Source organism: Phaethon lepturus, unplaced genomic scaffold (genome assembly GCF_000687285.1).
Source record: "Phaethon lepturus isolate BGI_N335 unplaced genomic scaffold, ASM68728v1 scaffold16026, whole genome shotgun sequence".
Lineage (NCBI taxonomy): Eukaryota > Metazoa > Chordata > Aves > Phaethontiformes > Phaethontidae > Phaethon > Phaethon lepturus.
The window spans coordinates 28,250-40,808 of NW_010547061.1; the positions used below are offsets into that span (position 1 = coordinate 28,250).

A 12,559-nucleotide genomic window follows, 5' to 3' on the forward strand; every position below is an offset into this window, starting at 1 on the left:
TTTTAAAAAGGCAGGTAGATTTATTTTATTATATTTTTATGTCATGCAAACTGCTTAACTGGAAGTTATATCTTTTATAATTTGGGCAAGGAGGTTTTTTGTGTCTATTTGTTTTGATATTTTTTAATGGTCTCCATTTGTTGAACTTGAATGCTTTGGTTCTCCATATGGAAAATTATAATTTATATTACATTGATATTTATTTTTATTTATATTAAAAGTATGTAGGTGTTTTGCAACATTTTAAAGTTGTGACATAAATACTCTGCTAGACATGTTTAGTTTTGTACAATAATTATTTAACAATAAAGTAGTTATTGTTAAATATTTAATAGGGCTGTAAGCATGCAAAACATTTGGCTTGGATTTAAAAAGGAAGTTGTGCCTACATTTAGTGAGTTTACAGTGTTCATGCAACACTGTTAATGGAACATTGTGTTTTCAGAAAAAGCACAAAATCCTTATCAGTTTTGTTAAGGGAGTTTATAAATCATGATCCCAATTCTTCCAAACCCCAGGTCACATTCAAAACCTTATTCGCATCATCGCTCATTTGAAATGTGCATCTGTTACAAGAATAAAATTACAACATGCTGAATATCATATGCACAAAGAAAGGACGAGAGGTTCTGTGTAAGATTCAGCACACTGAGTTAAAATTCGAGAACAGTATGATGGACTCAATTTTCCTTCAGAGAGATACGTACCTAAAAACAAATTAATGTCCTAGTCCATAAGTAGCCATTGAGCATGTAGTTGAGTGACTAGGAATTAAAATGAAGCACTCTGTCGGGAAAAGAAGTTACCATAGTATAATAGTAGGAAGTATACAAAGATGTGAATGGAGAAACAGATAAATTGGACCTTGAGACCAACGTTAAGTGTCCAGGGCAGCTAATAGTGACTGTCACTATTTTCAGTACATTGTTCATACGGGAACAGAAATTCATCATGCTGAGTGCTGTGCAGAGTAAAACAATTGTCACTCAGTAAAGATGGAGCTGACAGTGAGGGATCCACGGAATAGATTTAGGGAGACAAAGTGGTGTTGTTAAATTTACAGCCAAACCAAACAAGATTTAAATATTTCTGTTTTATAGGGAAAAAAAAATCAAACCTAAGGAGTAGCAGATTACTTTCTTAAACCAATTTTTTGTGTGCATAGCCTTAGCAAGAGGAAACCACATAATGCTGTTAAAAGACAGAAAGGATTGAAGGAAAAATATATGCGCTATTGAGGTATAAAAGCTATAAAATTTGAGAATTATGTTATTACACTGTATCACGGAGTGACAGCAACATTTTTCATACTTGTTACTCTCTGGACTGCAGTACAGTTTTGAGAAGCCTGAATGGCTTTAAACTGATGTTCAGTAGGGCAAATGTTCATGTCATGGCTTGCACAGCCATGTCTTTAGGGGTACAGTTACCAAAGCCAACCAGCTGGAAGCCAATCTTTACTATCTCATCATTTTGATGAAGCTTTCCTCAGTCTTTTTAAAGCAGATTTATTTTAAAATAACATTTAATGCTGTCACATAGCAATACCTAAGATGTTTTCCATATTTGAAAAATAAAATGTAGTTTAATATTTGAATGTAATATATACCTCTATAATACATAATAACGTATTCAGGTCTAGCTTGCTGCCTTTTTTCATTGGTTGATAAAATTTCCTGTGAAAATACAAATTAAAAAGTGAGGACTATGCTGTGGACAATGTCTAGTGATGTATAAAACTCAGAAAGTTTCTGAAGTTAACATATAATTAGGTGCAAGTGAAGAAGTTTTGTTTCTATAAATATCAGCAATCCTAAAGCTCATACTCTAATTAAAAACAAGTAATAGGGCATGTTTTAATGAGCCGGTACATTTGCATGTTTTTTTTTCTCCTCACAGCCATGAAGGAACAGATTCTGTTGCTGACCTGACAGATGTTATTGTGGTATTAAACAACTTCAGAAGCAAAATTATCAAAGTCCAAGTATGTAAAGAGATACCTTTTTTGTCTGCAGTATTTCTTTATATGAAATATGACTAATGCTTACATGTCTTAGGCTGTATTTAATTGGAAGACATATACTGAAATATATAATTTAGATTTTGTATAATTAGAGAAGGATGTGCAAGTTAATGTAGTTAATTTGATACAATCACGTTATACTAATTGCATGGGAGATTGTTAAATAGCTGTTAAAATAATACATCCGTGTGCATAACTTAGCTAGGATTTAGCTCATCTAGTTTAAGGTGACTCAGGATGTAGTCCAGGTGCCTTAAACTCCCTCTCTGCTTAGTAGAATGAGAAGACCAGTCCAAAGGACTGCTCATCCCAGCTCACGTACGTATTTAAACCAAGGGGATGACCACCTCTTGAGACATCCAGTTTTCTCCTGTGGCTGGGGAGGTATTTTACATGAAGTCCACATACCTAACTTCAACTTTCACTCTGATATTTTGAGTTCTACCCTAATTTGTGTAGATGAAATTATGTTACTTTCATTCTTAAAAATGCATCCAAAAGAAATAATGAAACACGAGTTATATTAAGGAGAAAGAACCTTACAGTATTATATGTTTTCAACTATTTTGTAAAAAACATTTTGTGTAGGTGTCCTTGGTACATTGTATCCTAATTTTAGACATTGAGAGGGAGAGAGAACAATGTAAATGTAAGTACAAAAGGAATTTTTAAAACCACATATATGAGTCTCTTCCCCAGTCCTGTAACTGAATGTTCCTAGAACCTGGAGAAAATGTGTAACTCTGGAGAGTGGTGAGCCTGCCTTTAAACCACAAAGAAAGGGTAAAAGGGTGCCATTTGTGTCAAAATAGGAAAATTATTCTATGTGAAAGGTAGTATATATTCAGCTTATAACTAGAATATGTAAGCTCTATCATTCAGTTGAACTCTAGAATCACTTCAGCAATACCTAGGATGTGGCTTCAGAAGCATTAGCTTTTAGCTAAAAAATACGCATGATGTAGTGTGAACAGGTATCTGTGTTATCTTGACAGTATAAACATCTGAAATTAATATGGTTGGAATGGAATATGTTCAAACATTTAGTGTTTTAGAAGCTATTTGGGTTTCAAAAACAATTAGGTTTCTTTTAATCAAGGAAATTAAGGTCAGCAAACACAATTAATTTGGAGCCTTCATTAAGCATCTGGGTAAGACAGCAGAAATTGCTTAAGTTGGATGGGACAGCTTATGTTTCAACAACAGATTTGTCCCTTTCTCCTTGTAAGAATCACAGTTTCCCTTCAGGTAATTTCCATGTATGGTACGACACCCTGCTACCCTTCTTCTGCCAGCTAATGGCTGGATCACAAACTCACGAGGGAAGAAAATATGATACTATTCCCCACACTTGTAGTTACTGTTTGCATAAAGAAGTGTATACACAGGGCTTGAACATGCTGTTTGATTTATTAATCGCCATTTAATTTTCCATAATTGATTACTTTTCTTCTTACTACAGTAAGTTCTGTACATAGTTTAAAAGTATGAAATGACATTTTTACTGTTCAGTTTAATGCAGTTCAGTAGATAATTTACTGAAATACAAACTGGTAAGATGTTGGTCCAGCTCTAGCCAGTAAGTACACTATAGTTAGATATCACAACTGAAGTAGTAATTATTATCAACTAACTTCCCAAATTACACAAATACATTTATTTTAATGACTAGGTACAGAAAAAGCCTGATAAAATTAATGAAGATCTCCTTACTGATGGAAGAACAGGAAAAAAAGGAAATCAGGTATCAGTTACTAGGTAATGCATAATTTTCTTACACTTTAACTGTGCCAGGACATGTTTATTATTACTTATAGCAAGTAAGTGTTTCTTACTTGATAGTGATAGAAATAGGTAAACAGGCTCCCCAAGGGATTTATAATATAAATAAAAGTAGGGAAAAGACTTGTACTTCTCATTATTTATTTCCTTTTTAATCCCTCCTTTGCATTTCTAATTCCTGTTCATTTTGTCTATTGGCATTATTTTTATTTTGTTGTGACAGGGAATCAATCGCAATGTGAAAATCTCAACCAGTAATGTGGTACTTAGATGTATCAAATGGCACATCAAAAAGCAGGTTATGATGCTGCCTGCCTGTCTGCTGCTAGAGATAATTTATGAAAGCTCAAGTGTTTTTGTATTTATCAATAAAATAACTTTTTCTTTAAAGTTTGAGTTGTATAAATAATTGTAATATATGTCTCAAGCTTTACATTTGGGGCTAATAACATTGTAGTATTTTTAATCTGCCCTATACCATTGTAAAATTTTGCTTTCATTTGCTTATAATGTTGCTCAGAATTATGTTGTCTGTGGATGGTGTGTGATTCAGGCTGATTTTTTAAAAATTTGAATTTAGTTTTTATTAATAAGATACAAATACCTATGAAATTGTTATATTTTGAGAATGAGACAAGGGCAAAAAAAGGATGTTTCATCTTTGCTTAGAAAAATAATTTTAGGGTTTTTTTAACAGACTGGTATATCTAGGCTGCAGATCTGAACATGGGGTGTTGTATCAGTTTCCAAGACATGTTAATTGTCCTTCCAAGAGCATTTCAGTCAGACGACCTTTGACTAACATATTTTAGAAACAGTGGCCTGGATACTCTGAGCATTCTTTCCTTGTAACACTTCAGAGATCATTTTTACAAGAAACATCTCAAAAAGATAATGTTCCCAAGTGTGAAAACTGGGGTGTTGGCAAAAGTACGTACTGAATTCCCAATGATTTGATTTCTTAATGTCAAAGAAGAATGAGCTTGGTTCTTTAATTTGGAATGCTGATAACACAAAAAATTCATCCACACTTTCAAAGTGATGATAATTCCTCTTCTGGATCTCCAAGGCTGTTGTAGGGAGGACTTAATTTGCAATCCATACTGGACTCCATCTACTTAGTAGGAAACACTCATGTTTGCTCTTGGAAAGTCTCATTTCCAGTACAGGTTTTCTTTCTGCAGTATGCTGTCATGGCTGTATAATTGCAAAGGCGAAGAACTGAAGGTAATGCCGTTTGAAATACCCAGTTCAGGGCTAATGACTTTGTACAAATAACTTAATCTAAGCAATCATAGATCTCTTTGCCCTGAAAGAAAAAGGAAATTGCAGTACCTTTTCCCTAGGTACCTTTAAGCATTCAGGATTTACCGTTGAGGTAAAGTCTGATTCCTCCATTGTTCAGAACATCTTTGGACTGTAACTCAGCTAGTAAGAAAGTGATAATGTCAGTATGAGGGATTTAAGGAGAATGGCTTTTTCATCACTGTTTCTCCATACCCTAAAGACTTTCTGGCCCCACACAACTGCTGTGAGACTCAAAAAAGGTTTTCTTCCAATTTCAGTAGTCTTGGCGATGGTTGTCAGTCACAAAAACTGTTAAGGAAGATAAAGCAAAGGCACAGCAGTTCTACTTGATCTAGTAAACAATTGACCCAATTAATCCTCAGTGTACACGTTTCTTGGTAGATCCAGGACTGGCTTCTGTTTCAGCTTTATCCTCTCTCCAGACAAGGCTTCTTGTATCTCAAGTACCTGGACATTTTATTGAGTCTCTGTTGCTGATTTTATGTTTATCAACATTTAGCCACAGATGATTTTACTGTTACAATACTCACTAGATTCAGAAAGCCTTCCAGACTACCATACTACAGCTCTCAAAAATGTCTTCCTGAAGCCACAGGTCAGGAAACTGGACCCACGTTTCTGCACAAGGGTGGCTGCTTTTGCAGACTGACGTTAGTTGAAGGAATTTTTCATCATCTTCAAGCTTGCCACTTCTAATTGGCTGCATCAAAGGATGTATGTGCTGTGGTCAAAATCTTAGCTCCCTCTAAGAAGGTTACAGGGCCAGAGATCTCACAATTTTCCATGTCTAGCCTTTTTTCACAGGGGGTTGGTTCATCAATGTGCATCAGACTCAGAGCTTGGCTGGGCTGTTGAAGCCCCTCACTCAATACAGTTTATTTCCTCTTCCCGTTGATTCAAGGTTGTGGCTCAGGGGCATGACTTGAGGTCTGCTGTTTGTCTGTCAGCTTCTTGCTATCTAGAAGCTTGTGAAATATCCTTCCTCTTTATTTATTCATATCTTGGAATGAAAAGTATATCCTGCCAGCAGGCTGTTCATTACAGTAATCCACATGTGCTCTGACATGGGACACGTGTGCATACCACATCGCCCAAGTTCTTTCATAACTGAGCTGCCCTTCTCCAATTGACTGTGTTTCCCACGTGAGCTTACAGACATCTGTAAGAGCAGCCATCTTCAGAGCAGCTTGTTCAATTCGGAAGATCTCTGCCTTCTGTAAAGCTTTGCATAATTAATATTTTCAAGATCCTTGCATCAAAACCTGATTTTCTTTTTGCACATCTGTCTTTGTATTCACCTGTGATGCAGATTGCGTTATAAAGACCTTGACATTTTTTCAGTTCTGCTATCACTAAGTATAAGAAACGGGACAGAAAGTCAGAAAGAAAGAAGATGGACTGCTTGCGACTGTGAACTGCAGTATATTTAGCCTGTGAGAACTCAGTGCTAGTTGGGGGATTTTCGTCTTTGGAGATGCCACACCATGCAGTCAGTGCCACTCCACTGATGTCCCTTTCTTTTGTGTTTGCTATAGTCCTGATCGGGTATGACTGTGCTATCTCCTCTTACCATTGCTGAGTGAAAAGAATGTGGGTTTCTCAAAGGATTATTCACACCACTTACTTACACACGTTGCAGCCTTCTGAGATTTCAGCTTTGTGTTAGTGATGTGAATTCTTTAAATATGTCTTGTCTCATTTGTTCTTAAAGACTATGAGGGATACTTATTTTTATACTTTTTTAAGTATACTTTTAAAAGGTATCTAACCAGAATAAAAATAAATTTAAGTGACTCACACAATCTAAGTGTGTGAGGAATGACTCACCTCAAAAAGACTATTGAGGTCAATCTCCAACAATATCAAGCCATACTGTAACCAATTTGGCTAAGGCAGCCTTTGCAGTTCCGAGCCCCGTGAAGCAGTGCTCTGAGGGAGACTGCAGCCACCATCCCCTAGCTGTGTGTGCTGGAAGGCATACGTGATTAAAAACCAATCCTGGTAGCCTTTCATGTTCAAAGCAAGTGAAGAATGCTGTGCAGCAGAACAGAAAATCTCTGGACAATATACCTCAAAGATACAGGGTAGCTTATAGGGAGAGTAATTGGATGAATTTAAAGAAGAATTCAGCAAGTGTTATGAAAAACACTCGGGAAATCCCATCACCACAGACCATAGAACATTATGAGAGTGTTCTGGGAGAGGCTACTACTCCTCAGCCTTGTCATTTGCTGTTGGTAAGGTACTGGGCTGAATATGTGGTTTGGCCTCGTGTGGCCACCTTTATATTACGTTCCATCTGTGTTTTAGAGTATATATTCAGCTCAACCACCTATGGCGCTATGCAGACAATCCTCACCTCAGGAATATGCATTGGTTCTTCTGATGTAGAATGCACATGGGTGAAGCTGAAAAATAACTGTTGCTGATTTTAAAAATAACCAATATTCAAGATATTCTGGCTGTGCATATTTCTGATTTTTTGCTTTGATAAAACATGGACTTCTTGCCAAATTTGGGTTCTCTTTGACTGAAAATTTTGGAGACTGCAGTTGTGCCATCATTTGTCCTGAGTGACTGGGTATGAGGTGTTGCTCCCAAAAGATTTTGGTATCATAGTAATGTGCAGTGGGAGTGGAATGTAAGAGTATTCCGTTACTGTAGGATGACTATTTCTTTTGTGTATTTTCTTACTTTTGATTCTTTATGAGCTTAATGGTAATGTAGTAGTATTTTCTTTCTGCTGAATGTTTAGTTTATATAATAATTTGAGGCGGGGGTTTTCCTTAGATTTTCAGAAGAAATTCCAACAGAAGAGAAGGAAAAGAAAAGTGATATTCTTAACATTTTTTCAGTTGCTTCAGGCCATTTATATGAACGCTTTTTAAGGTAAGGAAAGATAAAAGGGAAACAAGAATTTCATGGCGATACTGTCAATGTTCATCCTAAAACTACATAGCTTAAAGAAACTGACTTTTTTAACAAGCTATAAAGAATTGTCAAAACATAGAAAGGTTGTAGACAGTGAGGACTAAATTCATCTTTGAGAACAAAGTGATTCAATGTATAGATGCTCAAAAATAACATTATTGTTTGAAGAAAGAAAAATGTTCTCCATGTCTTTCCTGAGTGCATGTGCGAAATGTGAACATAGTAGATTAAGTTCAGCCTCTGTTTATAAAGACATAACAGAAGTGACTTCATTAGAGCTGTATCTGTTTATGTTTAGTCCAAACTATGGATACTACTACATGCACATACGGCCTTATTTATCTCAGTGTTCATTCAATAAGCAATGATTGCTTTTAAGGAATTCTTACAGTATTGCCTAATGTGTTCACAACCATCTCTGTTACTTTTCTGATTTGAGTACTTGTGTGCAAGTGTCAGATTTAGTGATTTTATTATCCTAAAATGGAATCTCACAATTCTTTCATGCATATTTATTTGGAAAGTAGTATTTTGTATGTATTGATTTTTATTTCTTAGTAGTTTGATGCAGTTTGAACATCTGCATTTCTTTCCTTCAACCTACAACAACGTTCATAAAGGGAAAGGCTTGTATATTTTAAAGGGGAAAAAATTAATTTTAAAACATCCTATATGCTTCTTTACCTTATTTTAAGGTGTACTGTTTCTTGATTTTTAAGGCAGACTTGACTTCTTGTCAGGCATTGCTTATTTGTCTGGTTACACCAAACAAATGCCACAATAGTGAAAAAAAAATGGAACCCAAAATAGTGATTCTTAGAGTTATCAAGGGTTTTCTGAAGAGGATCTTTTCAGCAACCTGTTAAACTCAACCAATATATTTCTAAAATGAGTTATCTCAGTAGCCAAGTTGATATAAGGTATTCATCATTATTCTAATTTTGTCAGACACTTCTCTTAGAATAAAACTTGTTAACACATCCACTTTTGAAATTATTCCTTCTAATATTGCTTAGCCAATCTGGATCAAATAAGTCCCTCCCAAAGTGGTCTTGAACACATGCTCTTTAAAGCTTTTAATTAGAAATAAACAGAAATTTCTGCTTAAACTGGGTTAAAGAAAACTATACTTAGAAAGTTTTAGCACCTTTTAGGTGCAGTTGAAATTTAATGATCTGTGTGTATTTGTTTGTTTATTATAGACTTATATTTCCACAGAATTATGATGCTTTCAGTCCTACGTCATACAAAAACACCAGTTAAATTTTGGTTTCTGAAAAATTATCTCTCCCCAACATTTAAGGTAGGAGAAACATCTTCCTTTTATTATTTTTTCTTTAAAAATTAAGTAGTTTTAAAAAAAATATTACAATTGAGTAATTATATAATTCAAATTAAATGTTCACAGTTGGAAATAATCTCTGAATGCGTTACATAGCAATAGTTTTAAAAATCTCATGTGTAAGGTTCTTCTTTTCTGGAACCCAAAGCCCAGTGACACATCATAATAATTTATTCTCTTCTGATAATCTCCAAGAGTTTGAAAGAAATGCTTTTTATATTTGTGTAGCTGAGGATACTGCTAGAAGTAAAGAATCAGAGAATCAGAGAATAGTTTGGGTTGAAGGGGACCTTTAAAGGCCATCTGGTCCAACCCCCCTGCAGTGAGCAGGGACATCTTCAACTAGATCAGGTTGCTCACTGCCCCATCCAGCCTGACCTGGAATGTTGCCAGGGATGGGGCATCTACCACCTCTCCGGGCAACCTGTGCCAGTGTTTCACCACCCTCATTGTGAAACATTTCTTCCTTATATCTAGTCAAAATCTGCCCTCTTGTAGTTTAAAACCATTACCCCTTGTCCTATAGCTACTTTCCTGCTAGAAAGTCTGTCCCCATCTTTCTTGTAATCCCTCTTTAAGTACTGTAAGGCTGCAATAAGGTCTCTGGGGAACCTTCTCTTTTCCAGACTGAACAACCCCAACTCTCTCAGCCTTTCCTGCTAGAAAGTCTGTCCCCATCTTTCTTGTAATCCCTCTTTAAGTACTGTAAGGCTGCAATAAGGTCTCTGGGGAACCTTCTCTTTTCCAGACTGAACAACCCCAACTCTCTCAGCCTGTCCTCGTAGGAGACTCTGATAATTTTTGTGGCCCTCCTCTGGACCCGCTCCAACAGGTCCACATCTTTCCTATGCTGAGGAACATTTAAAAATAACAAATTATGTAGTCAGTAAGGCCAACACAGCTGCAAATGTGTTGCAACATCCCCTCTTTATCCTTTTGAGTCCTTGTGTGTCGCATACATGCGCAACTAATAGTTTTTTGGTTCTTCTTCTAGGATGTTATTCCTCACATGGCTAAAAAGTATGATTTCAAGTATGAGTTAGTACAGTATAAGTGGCCCCGCTGGCTTTATCAACAGACAGAAAAACAAAGAATTATCTGGGGCTACAAAATCCTTTTTTTGGATGTTCTTTTCCCTTTGGCTGTGGATAAAATAATATTTGTCGATGCTGATCAGGTAAGAAAAAATAGTGCGTATAAATGTGTGAGGAATTCATTTTGGCTTAAGTTGATCCAGTTTCATTCTCTGTGGCCATTTTATTCAGATGTTGATCTTTGTAAGACTATTGCAGTTGTACAAGCAGAACCAGTGGTGTTGCAGAACATGAAATGCAACAATTTCATTTGTCCTTAGTCATGTAGAAATTAAGAGTCTCACAACACTGAGTTGCCCTAAATTGCCTGTGGAGAAAGACCCTTGTAAAGGTACGTTTGATCTTAAAGGTGCATTTCACCTAGGGCATATTTGAGTGATTCAGTCTCTGGGCTGATTGTGAGAGGACTTCTCTCCACTGTGGAAGGAGTCTGAGGTGATTAGTTTAGACCATTTGAACAACTTCTAGATGGCTGAAATTTTTCACAATTAATCCTGTCTATGTTTTTCTTAAATTTGTATGCAGTCTTTCACTCAGAAATGAATATTGTATAATATACTGAAAAATAACGTGCTGGCTCAAGCAGGTGAGACATTGAAGAGTCTATCACATAGTTATTAAAAACCTCAGAACAAATATTACATATTTTGGTCCTTTTCCAAAGCTTGAGAATAAATTAAATTCATATGTAGCAGTGCAGACTGCAACTTTCTGCAATTTAATCTGGATGCAGTAGTAATGCTGGTTGGCTGTCCTAACTATTGTAAGGATTTCTCTCTACTCCAAAACAGCTAAAACTTTCTTTACCACTGATAAATTAGATTAGTGGAGTTTGATGGAAGAACGATTGATGAGTAAATAAAGAACATTTTACAACCTATTTTTAAGAGTAATTTACTACTAGATACAAAGATTTTTCAAATGATGCAATAATTTTGAAGTGCCTAAGTTACATAACAAATAGGAAGGATTTTTTAGAAGGGAGATGCTCAGTAGATTTTGAAAGTTATACTCCTGCATGAAGGAATCTAATATTGGGCAACCAGAAACACTGGTCTATGAATTAAAAATACTTTGCTTACTTTAATTTACTTATTAAATGTGTTACACAGATGGCCACAGAATAAACACCTGTTTGTTCCGTGAACAATAACTTGGTAAATATCATTCCAGAGGAATACTTTATCTATACTGCACTGTTGTAGTATCTCAGGTGGGGGTTAAATTACACTCTGAGAAGTTTGCTGCAATAACTACCCTCATATGCATACCTTAAAAGCAGTATTAAATTATAAAACTAAATATATTTTTATTTAGATTGTGAGAAGTGACCTAAAAGAACTCAGAGATCTAGATCTAAATGGAGCTCCCTATGGATACACACCTTTCTGTGACAGTCGTAAAGAAATGGATGGGTACCGTTTCTGGAAATCAGGATACTGGGCATCACATCTTGGGAAAAGGAAATACCATATTAGGTAGGATAGCTCCTTACTTATTTTTGTGCAGTTTGTGAATTTGATTAAAATCTGGGTCTTATTATTGATCTCTGAGGCATTCAAAAGCAATTGCCCTATAGTCTTTCTCAGTAAGAGATGAATAAGGCATGTATTCTGATGGTATATTGATTTCACTTTTTATTGTGGCTTCAGCCACTTAATTAAAAAATTATTCCTTTAGGATGGGAATGGTTTTTGGTTTCTTGTTGCTTTTATTAATGTTATCAAAAAGAAGGTGAAACTCCACAAATCTTAATTCTTTTTCTTATCTTTGTAGTGCCTTATATGTTGTGGATCTTAAAAAGTTCAGGAAGATTGCAGCAGGAGATAGGCTTCGGGGCCAGTACCAGGCTCTTAGTCAAGATCCAAACAGTCTGTCAAATCTAGATCAGGTATATGTGGCTTTAAGCAATTTGGGTTTTATTTTCTTTATGTTTCTCAATATGCATGGAATTATTTTGTATCTCAATGTATATGTTATATAATTCTGAAACTATTTGCCCTTTACTGCTGTTTTAGCACATTTTCAGGTGTGTATATGAGCATATACACAAACAGGAGGAGCTGGAAGCCATTGTGC

General features: G+C 35.7%; 1 protein-coding gene across 1 annotated transcript in view; it reads left to right on the forward strand.

Moving 5' to 3' along the window:
- Positions 1 to 12,371, forward strand: part of LOC104622673 (UDP-glucose:glycoprotein glucosyltransferase 2-like) — a gene marked incomplete at its 3' end in the record, with an annotated part of 39,089 nt that extends 26,718 nt beyond the window's left edge. Inside the window, exons 17-23 of the mRNA XM_010289528.1 lie at positions 1,900 to 1,984; positions 3,696 to 3,781; positions 7,904 to 8,002; positions 9,263 to 9,347; positions 10,381 to 10,563; positions 11,798 to 11,958; positions 12,257 to 12,371. Coding sequence (XP_010287830.1) covers positions 1,900 to 1,984; positions 3,696 to 3,781; positions 7,904 to 8,002; positions 9,263 to 9,347; positions 10,381 to 10,563; positions 11,798 to 11,958; positions 12,257 to 12,371 — 814 coding nt within the window. The remainder of the gene's footprint in view (positions 1 to 1,899; positions 1,985 to 3,695; positions 3,782 to 7,903; positions 8,003 to 9,262; positions 9,348 to 10,380; positions 10,564 to 11,797; positions 11,959 to 12,256) is intronic.
- Positions 12,372 to 12,559: the final 188 nt, after the last annotated feature.